The sequence below is a fragment of the Helianthus annuus genome, chromosome 6 (assembly GCF_002127325.2).
Source record: "Helianthus annuus cultivar XRQ/B chromosome 6, HanXRQr2.0-SUNRISE, whole genome shotgun sequence".
In the NCBI taxonomy this organism is placed as follows: Eukaryota; Viridiplantae; Streptophyta; class Magnoliopsida; order Asterales; family Asteraceae; genus Helianthus; species Helianthus annuus.
This window is the reverse complement of record NC_035438.2, coordinates 140,838,847-140,853,531: the sequence shown is the minus strand read 5'-3', so window position 1 is coordinate 140,853,531 and position 14,685 is coordinate 140,838,847. Positions and strand designations below refer to the sequence as shown.

The 14,685-nt window shown below is 37.5% G+C and overlaps 1 protein-coding gene across 1 annotated transcript; it reads right to left on the bottom strand.

Annotated features, from left to right (window-relative positions):
• Window positions 1-1,960: 1,960 nt before the first annotated feature.
• On the bottom strand, window positions 1,961-4,232 carry LOC110942094 (F-box protein CPR1). The gene is made up of 2 exons (XM_022183806.2): window positions 3,016-4,232; window positions 1,961-2,352 (listed from the first exon to the last, which is right to left on the bottom strand). The coding sequence occupies exon 1, from the start codon at window positions 4,178-4,180 to the stop codon at window positions 3,035-3,037; it is 1,146 nt and encodes a 381-aa protein (XP_022039498.1). The 5' UTR covers window positions 4,181-4,232; the 3' UTR covers window positions 1,961-2,352; window positions 3,016-3,034.
• Window positions 4,233-14,685: the final 10,453 nt, after the last annotated feature.

Here is a 14,685-nt window from a genome sequence, read left to right as displayed (position 1 = left end):
ATAAATCCGCATGGACCTTGAGACGAGGGGTGTTCATCCCGGTCCTCGATTTGTTCAGTTATTTGAATTTGTAAAATAATTATCAATTTATTCGGTTATTTGAATTTAAAAAATAATTAGAATTGGAGTAAAATCCAAATAAAATATATAAAAATATATATGTTCACATATAATTATTATACATAATTTTGCAACCAACACACATTCTCACTTTTCATGAAAGAATATCCCTTAACATGTTTTTGGTACACTTAAGTCCTAACCATGTCACGAAAACACGAAAAAGTTTCCAACCTAATTTTACTATACTAAAGTCCTTACACTTGTCTTTTAACACATGTACTTGTGAATAATTGGTTTCTTGCCACTTAACAAGTGGGCATCTTGGTTTCACTATGTCGTAATTCAAATTTGGTTTCATAGGATAGCATTTTGGTATTAACTAGAGACCCCATGGAACCCAACCCAACAAACCAAAGACCAGTCCATCTAGTCATCGGCCTGTCATCGAGTTTCCCTTTAGGCAGGTTATGTCCCAATGCACATGCCTATGTATGTCATTGTCTAGAGTTTAATTTGCTATAAGTCATCATAAACATAAAACTGATCATCAATGTGTGGTATAACTTGGAACAATAGATGAATATTGGATGTACAATGCGATAAAAAACACAAGAAGAATTTTGAAATCAGATCATAATATGGAACACAAGAGTTATTTTATAAAACATGACACTTAGGATCTTTTAAGAAAGCGGAAATTAGGGTTCTAGAGTTATTTTATAAAACATGACACTATGGACATGGCGCTGCCAACCTAAAACACCCCCATAGCGCCGCCTGTTATGGTGTGGCTGGCGCTATGGGGCGCCATCATGCACAAAATCCCCTCCTTCGCGCCCTACTATAGACGACCTAATGAAACCAAAATGAAAAGAGGCGCTAACAATTACCATGCTCTTCTTTTCTTAAATACATGATACTAATCCCATGCAGTCATAAGATTTATATCTATTCATGTTAACTACGGATTGTAAACATTAACACTCAAAACATGTAATCTAAAAGCGTTTGTATGTTGGCCACACCACTAAAGAACCCATTGACCATTCAATTTTGATGCTTCCTCCAAATCCTATATAATCCAAGTGTTGGGATCAATGAGCTTCATCATACAGTAATTCCATTTTGTGTCTAGTAGCTCACGAGCTGCTATGCTTGTGTACACCCCTACGGGTCACTGTACTTGAATCAACACATACCCAAAGAGAACACACAACCACCTCTCACAACCTTGTGGAACCACTAGGGCAATTGTTATGTCAGTTACACGCTTCCAACAACACGTGATTTTGACAAACCTAAGCATTGTGAACTCAATAGACTACCGACATGAGGTAAGCTTACGCAATCATTTTTCAATGAGTCAAAAACCCTTACATGGAAGTACCGGTAAGTGGTAATTTGACATAAATCGTGATGAGCTAGCATATAGTTCACTAAAAATGACAAACTATACTTGTTTTACATATGTTAGTAGATAAAACCTTTTGAAGAAAAGTTTGACAGCCATACAGGAAAAGACAGGCTGGTAGGGTCGGGCCAGGTAACATGGCATACTGGGTTCCGATCAGAACGAGCTAGTTTTAAAAATTTAATTTGGTTTGGGTCAAAAACAGATCGTGGCTAAAATAGGTTCCTGTCCAAACGGGTCAATTTAGAAATAAAAATATGGAATAATCAAAATTATCAAAAATAAAATCAGAAATTATTATATAATCTATCAAACTTCTGAAAATTGCTATAAACATCAGATCTTAAGAAGACCAAAACAAAAATTCCAGCATCAGCAGTAAAATGATACGATCAAGTCAAACAAGATCCACAAGGAGCGTTTGAAGAGATTAGAAACACTTTGAGTCACTAACAAAGATCATATCCCCAATCATCAACACCACGGTCAACAACTTCAGAAAGATAAATTCATACTCAACGTCATCAAAAACCTCAAAACAACAGGCATCTAAAATCGACTGAACAGTAGCTTAGGAAAATCTGACAGCAGACTGTAACCCAAAACAACCCATGACATTGTAGAAAAAGTCCAGATTAGCCCAAAGGTGGACCTTTGGGTCCAGGTATACTCATAGCAGCATAATGATTAATCAAGGCAGCCATTCTCAGGCATCAATCTAACCATTTCATGAAAATGATCCTCACAATAACTTTGTGAGGTCCAGGTTATTCAAACAACAAGAAACTAGAAAGATGTGTCTCATTGTGCTTTGGTTTTAAAGAGAACCAAATTATACCTGAGAAATGGTTTCCAATTCTACAGTAGCAGCTTCCAAACTGCTTCCACAATACATAACAAATTAGTATTGTATCAGAACAGAGATACAATATACGACCCGACAAACATTATGGAATTAACACTTAAATATCCAAACCATATGTGGTATAGAAAAACTATACTGGAGTTAAAACAATGAGTAACATCACATATTAGTTCCATTTGTTGTGTAACACTAATAAACATCATGAACAAAAAGATTGACTTTAAATGGAATTTTTACTCTCTCATTGACCGTTGTAATACATTTTTAAACGCTTATGTGCCCTAAACTTGCTACAAGCATACAAATAAATACAAGTTGTGTGAATTATATGCATTAAAGGTATTGTGTTCTAACTCGACTAAAGGCCCTTATGCAAATCCGAAAATTGTAAAAAGTCCAACTTTAAACTAACATAACTTTTTACTCGTTTGTCCGTTTTAGTCGATTCTTTTTCCAATGAGGCGGTAATAAAATTACAGACTTCACAACTAACAACATATATGTACATACTCTCCATTAAAATATCAGATTCCTCACAAATAATAGAAACGCATATTTGTTAGGGAAATGGGTAATTAACCACAAACAAATCAACATCCTTTCAAGTTAAAAGCAAAAGACCTTGAGTTGAATATGAACTTGAATAAAACCTTAGTTAAAAGCAAAATATCCTTACAAGTTCTTACTCTCCATTTTCAAATGTCATAAGTTGTAAGATCCGTTTGATCAAGCAGAAGTAGTGTCTCCTTGTAGGAATACGAAGAAAATGAGCACATTCCACTAATCCCAAGATTAGTGATGTGTTTTGAGCAGGGTTCATAAACAACAAGCGATGAATCGTCTTCAAATGGGTCACAAGAATAGTCTAAGATTTCAATTATAGGTTCACCAGTCTTCCTAAATTCCAATACTCCTAGAACTACTGCACCTGGTGTACAAATAGTGAACATCTTTGTAAACAATTTTGGAACGCCATCCTCCATCATCATCCATACATGGAAAACGTTATCATTGCACAGGTAGCCTTGAATCAGAACAAGAGACTCCCTAAGTTTAGACATGGACAGATGACGACATTGGAAGTGTGCTAAAGCATCCGGGAGGTTTATTTCTGTAAATTCTTCACTTGTCAAATCAAATGAAATAATCAAATTAATAGACCTACGTTCACCATCCATAGTAATCCTATCAGTCACAAGCCAACAAAAATCTCCATCTACGACTACACCTAACAGAGAACAGTCGAAGTTTAATGATTTACGAGGCAGATTCGTGCTATAAGGACGTCTCCAAGCCCCAGTGCTTAAGGTAAAAACATCAATTTGCCAAGGGATGCTACTTGTACTGTCCATAACAATAGGCGTAATCTTGACAATCTTAGGGTCACTGGTTTCACCACAAACCCCAAAACCTAGAACAGCTTCATATCGATAATAATCTCCCACATTAGGCACATTAACAGCAACAGCTTTTCTAATTGAAATATTCCAAACAACAGCGGTCTCGCCATAATCAGAGTACAAACACATCAAGCCATGAGAGCTGCCGATTATTCTAGAATGTTTAAGCATGTCAACAGGTGCCGGAACAGTCAAAGACACTTTATGTCGGGGAAAAGCATCATCATCATCAACAATTGAAACGTATTTTCGGTCAAAATCAGTTGAATCATGATAACTTACAAGTAGATGTTGCTGTTGGCCGCTATAATGTGCAATAAAATCGGAGCTGTCGATGAGAGACTTCCATGCTTTAGAGACGGAGCGACATTGAATCAACGATTTCACAGGAATCTTTTTCAGGATTTCTACTTGAATTTCGATGGGTAAGTAGTTTGACATTTTGATTTTGTATTTCTAGGGTTTTTTACAAGCAAGGAAAGAGTGAACGGATACGGGGAAGCGATGTTATATGATTGATTTAATAAGTAGTTTGGGCCTTGATCCAATAATGATATTTTGGTCCAGTTTAATTTATTTGATCTAACAAATGTGGGCCGGTCATAAAACTAAAACAATAAAACCTTTATTACTTGTTGGCTTGTAATAGGTCGCCTAGTTCTAGGATGGAAAGATTGGTGTAAATTTGGAATGTAATTTCTTTTTTGCTGGTGGGCGCTAGTGTTTTGCTAGCGGTTGTTTTTTATTGAAAGTAGCCGTTAAAAAAAACGTGTTGGCTTGTTGGTCAATTAAACCTTTATTACTTGTTGGTCAATTGTGGGCAAAACTATGAGTATAGGTTTCATATTGTCATTAATTAATTAACTAACTAAATATGAAATGAAGGTGGGTATGAATAGTGTCTTTCTTACCATTTATCCATGGTTTGTATTAAAATATTTGGTATGGGCTTTGAAAGATAAAATGTTGTCGCACGGCGATTAATTGTGCAAGCTGGTCGGTGATGGTGGGTGGAGGGTCTTCCGATGTGGAATCCTTGCGAGGTGGCATGGTGGAAAGCGGAGACAAGAATGAAAGCACCAAAATTGATAGCCTTTTCTAGTAGGCAAACACTCCAAGAAAAAATAGAGAAGAGAACAAGACTTTTTGGGGCAATTACGATATATTTCCAAATGCCAAAACAGAACTAAATACGGAGGAGACTAAGGGGGCGTTTGGTTCGCAGGAATTCAATGGAATTTAAGGGATTTGGAATTTGAATTTCATCTCTTAAGATGTTTGGTTCACAGAATTTGATGGAATTGGAATCCCAATTTCAATCTTCATGTGTTTGGTTGACAATGAAATTGGAATTGGAATTAGGCATGAATTCCTTCAAATTCCTTTAACTAAAGGAATTCAAAATCCTTCCTATACATGAAAGGAATTAAAGTAAATTCATTGGAATCTTTGACCGTTTCAACCCGGACTGTTTCGACCCGAACCGTTTCGACGCGAACTGTTGAGATGCGAACCGTTTCGACCCGAACCGTACCGTTTCAACCCACACCGTTTCGAATCGAACCATTTCAACACGAATCGTTTCGACCCGTACCATTTCGACCAGTACCGTTTCGAATCGAGCCACTTCGACCCGAACCGTTTCGACCAGAACTAGTGGTTGTGGGTGCCAGGGTGATGGATTCCAATTCATTTGACAACCAAACACAACAAAAATGGAATTGAGATTCCAATTTCAACAATTTCCAATTCCAATTGGAATGTTTAAATTCCAAATCCAATTCCTTCAAATTCTAATTCCTATACCAATTCCAATTCCAAATCATTCCGCAAACCAAACGCCACCTAAGATCCATGATCCCATGTCCCTTATTTCATGCAACTACTCCTAAACAACTGAACGGAAAGTGGAACTTGTAAACAAAGTAAATACAATGTGCAAATTGATTGAGTTATGGAGCTTGAATTAATCTAAAAGTCTGCAAGGCTTCTTCCTTGTGTTAGTGGGCTTCTCCTCCTGATTGGGCTGCATTGTTTGTTCGTTACGGGTAGGGAATAGGGATGAGCAAATGGTATCCGGTACCGGTACCGAATTTACCGAACCGGATACATTTTCGGTACCGACTTTTGACATTTTGGTACCGATTCGGCAGGGCCGGCTCAATGTTTTTGTGGCCTAAAGCGAAATAAAATATGAGGCCCTTTTTCGGAATCAAGTACTAAGCTACTAGTGTAGAAAAGAGCTTTTAAGTTTTCAACTACTATGAGATAAACAATTAGCAAACTAAAGGGCATAAGCACGCAATATCAATAAACTGACAATTAGGCATAAACAATTACATTCAAGCAAAACCAACTAATAAAATAATCGAGCAAATTAGGCAAAAGCATACATAATTAAACAAGATAAACTAAGTTCTAATAGTCTAACTCTTAACTATATTTAAACAATTAACGGATCTAGCATAACGATCAAACAACATAAATTTGGAATAATAATGAATAATGAAGGAACACTAACCAACTAACAAAATACATAAATAACAATTAATAATCAAAGATAACATAAGATTCGAAGTGACCAGCTTCAAGCCGGCAAAATCACTAACCGATCGGACATTATCTTATGCTTTCGACCTTTATGAAAGATTACAAATACTACAGATACAAAACTTTTACAATGATTGGCGATGACCGATGAACAATACGAAGTTATTATAGAACCAATTAGAAGTTACACAAAATCGATTCGAAGCTATAAATGATCGGAAGTATAGAGGAAGTGATTACCAAACCGATGATTTCTCCACCGGATTTTCGTTGCTGTTAGGGGGACGTTTCATTTTTTTCTTGAAACTCAAAACACTTTAACTAATATTCACTTTTGAGCTTGAAATAAACTAAATAAATGGCCGTCACTTTATTTGGGTTTCCACTTTCCATGTAGTTTCTTTATTAGGTAAATCCAACAATACGCATCACCCAAGCCTAAATATATAATAATAGAAAATGAAACTTTAAAATAAGAGGCCCTTTAAGAAATGTGGCCTAAAGCAACCGCTTCACTAGAATTGCCCTCTAGCCGGCCCTGCGATTCGGTACCGGTATTTACCCTCAAATACCGGTATCGTACCGGGTATATTCGCTACCGGTACCTACTTTTGAGGATTTTCGGTATCGAGCTCATCCCTAGACCCAACCACCATATGTTGGGTCTGTGCATTGGGCTGCATGCGATGTATCAAGTCATCTTAAGAAATTGTCAATTTAGTCGGGGTTGGAATAGGTTTTGACATAAATGGCTATGAGCCGTTCCCTATGAAATGCATCAGCAACAATGGAACGTTCCTTGTCTAAAATGCAAAACCCAGATCCATGTCTTTTTAATTGAACTTGTCCTTTTTAGCTATTTGTCTCCAATCATTGACTGATATTTCTTCAACTTATGGTTCATTTTCTGATATAACTTCTACTTCCTCGTTTGATGTAGATTGTTAAACTTCTGTTATAAGAATCTATTACAATGATGTTGGTAGAAATCGTCTTCTCATCTTGAACCATTCCGACCCACTAAACCTCGTATTGTATCTAATGGAAATCAACCCATCACCTTAAATATTAATGCCTAAACCCAAATCAACCCAAAAGTTAGCCTCTGGGTCAGTTTTGCCAACTCTATAGAACATACATTACACAGTTCAGTTCACGATATACTGAAAGGAAGACAAAAAAATGAAAATTTATGTTGTTGAACTTTGAAAAAAACAAGAAAGAAATCCTAATAAATGAAAATGAAAATGAAAATGAAGCTTTGAACATAGCAATATCAGAAGTCAGCAAGAATAAGGGTACTCTCATGTACATTATACAAAGAAATCTAAAACTTGTCCTCAACACAAATGCATCACTTTACTTGGAACAGTAGAAGAATACTGAATGCATAACATAATCACCAAAACATTACAACAATACGAGGTTTGTTTTTATTATTCCAAATTCAAAGCGTAAAGGGAACTAAAATGATTCATTATTACTAGAAGCGTTTGTTTGTTTTGAAGCTATTACAGAGTTCTCCATGCCCCTGTGCTTAATGTAGAAACCTCAACTTGCATGCAACCTTTCTAGGTTTTGGGACATGGAAAGCAGTAGGAGTTGAGATTTTTTACATTAAGCACGGTGGTGTAGAGAACTGTCAATGAGAGACTTCCCCTTCTCTTTGCTTACCGCTGGCTGTTGGAGATGGACTATTTGCTTCAGATCTAGATCTAATTAATGACAGACAGATCATATAACAACTCAAAATATTGAATCCCTCCCCACTCATTTTCACCCTTATACCACAACAGATCGATGCAGGCTCTACTTGTAAGGTATATGATATGATTCGATTGACACATTGAACAAAGTTGTGTTTCAATTGCTATTATTGATGATGATGATGATGATAGTTTCCCCCAACAGAAAGTTTACAAGACGATCGATCGATCGTCTATGGAATGTTTTTGTTGAGAGAAAGTAGCATCATCACATACAACTGAAACTTCATTTTGTATAAAATCAACTGAATGAATCATCATTACACCTTACAGAGAAAGTCTTTTATGTATTTCGATGGTGGAGGCTGCTGCTGCTGCTTATGGTATGAAGTGAACTATCAACTTCTAGGGTTTCCCTTTTTATAAAGAGAGATCCAGATCTACTCTACCATCAGATGATCAGCAAAACGACGTCGTTAAGTGTAAGAAAGTTTTGTTAGCCCTTGTATGAAAGGAGTCCAATGAAAAAACATTAGAAAAGAATCCAATAAAAAATCAATACACCAAATCACAAATCACTACAAGAAAAAACACTTCTAATTCTAAGGACAAAACCTATAAAAAACCTATATAGAGGATAAAAGTCGTCCCTATAGAATTACTTATCGGAATGACATGTCGTCTCTATAGGGTTTATATGCATTTCTAACTAGGTTACCTTATAGGAGAGACATGTTGTCCCAATAGACTAAAAATAATTAATTTTTTATTTTTCTTAATTTCATTAAAATAATATAGAAACCCTAAAAACCTCTTTAATTTGTAGAAACGACTTCTCGTTCCTACAACGTTAAATACCATTCTTTTTTTTATTTTCATTGTGGGAATGTTAAAAATATAAGAAATTAAGAAAAAATAAAAAAAGAGTTTGACCTATATAGATCATTTTTCATCCCTACAAATTCTATCTACAAAATTTGAAAAGTCAAAAAAATTTCATTTAGACGGTAACATATCCCACCACTCGGCCAAAAGTTTCCCACCACTTTATAAACTGGAGGGATGATAAGTCCTCCGTATAAGTGAAATTTATGTATTCCTTGTTTGTTTTATCCTTGTTTGAGATCTATTATTGTTATTATTAGAGAAAAACTTAATAATAATTATTATTAATATAAATATCATTCAGAGTTAATAGTCAAAATGGTCCCTGAGGTTTGCTCACTTTTGCCACTTTAGTCCAAAATCCAAAATGTTTAAATCGGGGTCCCTGAGGTTTGCATTTTGTTGTCATTTTAGTCCAAATTTCAAAAAGCCCTTTTTGAGTATTGAAACCAGCCTATTTTGTCCTTTTATGCAGGGGTATTTTGGTCATTTTAATTTACTCTTTTAATAAATTAAAACAAAATTAATTACATATTATATAATATATATATATATATAACTCTCTCTCTCACTAAAACACACTCTCAGCTCTCTCTCTCTCTACACAGATCCGCCATCCATCACCCTCAATTCTTCATCTTCACCATCTCCGACCCACGACCAATTCACCATCTCCGACCACACCCACCTTCTATCTCCCCCCAATTCCAACAAACCCTGGCCAATCTTACCTTCGGGAACGGCTTCACTCGCCGCATCGATCTCCTAAAACCGGTTCAAACCGGTGGGTGGTTCAGGTGTTTTTATAGTGAGACGTTGAGGAGCTCGGTGTGTGAGGGTAGGGGGTTGAGGATGCATCCGAAGAAGATTAAGATGTCAATGGGTGGTGAGGTTTTGGAAAGTGCGATTGGTAGATCGGAGGATGAGGAGTTGTTGGAGTTTGAAGATGGGGCCTTTGATTTGGTGGGTCAGAGGAAGAGGGATGGTGAGAGGGTTGTTAGTGAGGGGTTTTTGAATGTGTAATTGGGGCTTGATATGTTGAAATACTTCATTGCCTGCCAACTGTTTGTGTTAATGTCTGGTTCTTCTCAGACCTTGTTGTTCTTCTTTGAGCTTTTCGTTTTCATTTTTTTCTTTCCTTATCATCGAGATTTCATTAGTATCTGGTTCTATATTTGAGATTACATCTGAAGGAAGCCTAGTATCCAGCTGCAATCGGGTGCATCTGTTCTTATCCTTATTTCTGGCGTTCTGGGGCGGTGGTGCTCGGTGGTTCGTTGACCGCTGGTCGGCTGGGTATGTAAGGTGGTTGACCGCTGATCTGAACCATCCAGTCGGCTGCCGGAAATACGAGAGTTGTGGTGTTGTGTGTGGTGGCTTGAGTGGTGCAGATGGACGATGGTCATTGCAACGGTGGTTAGGTGGTGGTTCACGGTGACCAGAGGTGCGAAGGTGGTTGAAGATGTTGTTTCAGGGAGGGAATTTGGGGGTTTTATGAGATGAGAGAGGATAGGTTTAGTGAGAGAGAGAGAGGCTGTGTTTTAGTGAGAGAGAGAGAGAGTTATATATATATATATTATATAATATGTAATTAATTTTGTTTTAATTTATTAAAAGATTAAATTAAAATGACCAAAATACCCCTGCACAAAAGGACAAAATAGGCTGTTTTCCATACTAAAAAAAGAGGGTTTTTGAAATTTGGACTAAAATGGCAACAAAATGCAAACCTCAGGGACCCATATTTAAAATTTTTGGATTTTGGACTAAAGTGGCAAAAGTGAGCAAACCTTAGGGACCATTTTGGCTATTAACTCTATCATTTATTATTAATATATATAATTTTATAAATAATATAGTAACTTTGATTATTTTTATTAGATAAAAAAATTAATAGTTATTATTATTATTTTTATTAATATAACTAGTGTTTTTCACTGAGGCGCGTTGCGCGAAAGGCATTAGTGTTTTCGACCGACATCATCCTGCAACTCTTCTTTTAACTGTTTCACTTCTTGCAAAGACTGAACGTAGACCCTAACTCTTGTTTCACCACTTAATCACTGTAAAAATTACAGGATTCATGTTTGGGGCATGGGTTGACACGTGGACTTCCAGCCTTCCCGCTGGTGAGTGACGTGTTGGGTCGGTTAGGACAAAAAAGCCTAAAGCGTTAGGTAGATTTCGAACAGGGCGAGCTTGTCAAACGGCTTCCGCTCCTTGCCCCGGAACTCGATGTTGGCCACCGCCACCCGGTTTTCGTGACTTATATCACCACCCGGGACACTATCGTAGTAGGCTTTAAAACGGTCGAGCTTCGGTCGTAGCTCGCCCCACTTGTGTTGGCACGCGTTTAAATTGTGCTGGTCGTTCCCCACGTTGTGCCGATAGCTAGCGAAAGCTTCCGTCCAGTAACGGGTCTCATCGGGTTGGCGGCCCTTCATCGCGTTGTGCCGGTATCAAGTGTGGGTAGCGGGTTCGGGTAGGTGGAGTGAAGGGTTGGGGGTAGCGATGTGGACAGGAGGTGGAGTTGGGGGGTTTTATAGTGACTTGGGTGAACCGTTTGGCTAATCCAAACGGTTATTTTTTAAAATTTTAACCTAATCGCTATGGCCTAACCAACCAAGCCAATGAGAGCCGACCACGGAGGAGCTAGCGCCAAACGGTTATTTTTTAAAATTTAAACCTAGCCGCTATGGCCTAGCCAACTCAGCCAATGAGAGCCGGCCACGGAAGACCGCTAGGCATGCCCAACGCCCGGACTGAAACTCCCGCCCAAGGGGCGACGCCGCCACGGAAGACCTAGCGCCAAACGGTTATTTTTTAAAATTTAAACCTAGCCGCTATGGCCTAGCCAACCCAGGCAATGAGAGCCGGCCACGGAGGACCGTTAGGCATGCCCAACGCCCGTGCTGAAACTCCCGCCCAAGGGGCGACGCCGAAACCCAAACCCACCCGGGGTGATGACTTGAACATTTGTACCCAAACCACGGCTCAACCTTCGCCCCATACCTCATAGTCTAATAAATGAATATAAGGTATATCACATAATAAATAAAGAATTAAAATGAAAACTGTTCATTCAGTTTTCATTTTATTATATAGTAATTATCATTAATAATAATAAGAAGAAAATGTTTTCACTTGTACATGTATACGTATATGTCTGTATGTACATGTGTATAATTATCGTATAGTATAGTATCACCGATTCGCATCTTGCCGTGTCGTATAATATCGTGTAGTATACTATTGCATAATATAATAGTATATTATAGTATAGCATCGTGTCGTATACAATGTCATAAAGTATTGTATCTTATGTATCACATAGTATCTTATAGAAGGGGTGTGCAAAAAACCGAATTAACCGAACCATAACCAAATTAACCGACAAAATCGAACCGAAAAAACCGGTGGGTCGGTTAGTGGTTTTTTTGAAAACCAAAAGTAGTGGGTCGGTTGTGGTTATCATTTTTTCCATACCCACCATAACCGAACCGATATGTAATAAATCTTTGTAGGATTTAGGACTTTTCACCATATTTATTAATATTTGATGTTTTTTACTAAAGATTTTTAGTACTTATGGGTTCTTTATATCATTTTATGGTTTCGGTTAAATGTTTATTTGAATTTATGGAATGTATCATATCACTTTATTTGAATATTCGATAATAATTGGTATTAATATTATAGATTATATGTATTTTTTAATACTATGTAATATACTAATATGTAATAACAATTTATTACATGTTAAAAAAATTAAGCTATTTTTAGCTAAGCTAAATACACGGTTAACCACCCATAATCGACCCGTTATAACCATCAAAACCGAATAACGATAACCACCATAACCGATCGGTTATGGTTATGGTTATGGTTATCCAATAACCGACATCGCGGTTATGGTTATGGTTTTTGATCAAAACCGACCCAAACCGACCCATGCACACCCCTATCTTATAGCCTTATATTAGGCCCTAGTATAGTGTATCATTGTATTGTATAGTGCCATATTGTATCGTATCAAATAACCCTATACTAGGCCCTATAGTATCGTATAGTATAGTATCGAATAACACCGTGTCTTATAGCATCATGTTGGTATCCCCTCATACAATGATAGAGGGTCGAAGTCCTTATCGGGCGAGGAGGATAAACATCTCCTTAGGCAATTTTGCTAGGAACGATGGGATAGAAAAAGTAGCCATGTTAGGCACTTGGCCAATGTCTTAAAGGTATGCCTCGTATACTCAATATGTAATTTCTTCCTAATGGAGTTAAGAAAGCAAGTGAATGAGACAGCTATTGTCACATCCCCAATCCTAGAGTTCACCACGACCCATGTTGAGTTGGCACGACCCTGTGTTGGTTTGTCTTTTTCTGTTGTCTTTTTCTGCAGGGAATCTTGACTGGACACGACCCTATGCCAGGTGGGCACGACCCCATGCCTAAGCTTTTGTCTTTGTTATTTTGTTGTTACGGATGTGGATGGGGGTTCGACATGTCGTGTCAATCCTTCTTCTTTGTATTTGTGTTGGTTTCTGCTGTTAATTTGTTCCTTTTATTCGTTTAAGCTCTTTTGATCCTAGAAATTAAAAGTAAACAAAGAAACATGCTTTTTCCAACATTAGTACTGAAAAAGGGTCGATTTTATGCCTTATTTGATGTAATTTATATGTTGCATTTTGCGCACATTAACCACCCTCCTCTGACCACCAACAACCCCACCACAGAAACCCCAAACCCATAGATCTGACGTCCCACCGTCGAATGAAACCCTAGCTGCCGGATTTGAGATTTATTTTTGCTAGGAATAGAGGTTTTCTGTTCATCTCTGATCTTCATTGAAGCATTCATGGCAGATTTGTGTGTGTTTGGATAGCGGTTAGGGTTTATACGGTGGTAATGGTCGTGGTGGATGGGTTGCGCTAGTTGTAGATGAAGAAGGGGGTGGTTGCACTTGGGAGGCGGTGGCGAGTGGGTTGTGGCGGTGGGTTTTTAGAGAGAGAATGGGTGTGTGAGTGATGGTGGCGCTGGTTGTAGTCTTGTAGATGAAGAAATAGTGGTTGCAGTTGGGAGGCGGTGGTAGATGGTGGTTGTAGTTGGGAGGCGGAGGGGGAGATGGCAGTTGTAGTGGGGTTATAAATGGTGGAAATGAAGGGGAGGGGGAAAAGACATGTTTACCCTCGTGTGCATTTCATATGACCATCTTTAACAAACTTTTTAAACAGAGTTAGGTGTAAAGGACAATACGTGCAAGGATTTCTCCTATAAAGGGCAAAACCTGTCAAATTCGTTGAAAAGGACACCGCCTGAAAAATGCTATTAGATAAAGGACAAAACGTGTATTTTTTCCTATATCTTTAGCATGCCCTATAAGCAGGAATCCATCAAAGTTTAACACTACCCAAAGTTTGGTTGGTGAATTCTGATGTATTCATGTTGATAGAGCATAGACTACTGAGACATTCCGATGTATTCATGTCGAATATATCTTTAGCATGCCCTATAAATAGGAACATATCATACCCTATACGTTAAATTTTTTAAAAATGCATATTTTAAAGCAAATAATCTGTATGTGAGTAAATTAATATTATTGTAATTTATTTCAATTGTTTTTACAAATTACAAACCAAATTTAATTTTTAATGAATTGATTTTCGTGTAAAACTAGATTTTCCCCACCGCGCGTTGCGGCAGGGAACCTCCGTACAAACCAAACGATATATACCGGTATGAAACTGCAAAATATAAACGTGTTAAACAACTAAATAACGAAATAAAATATAGAAG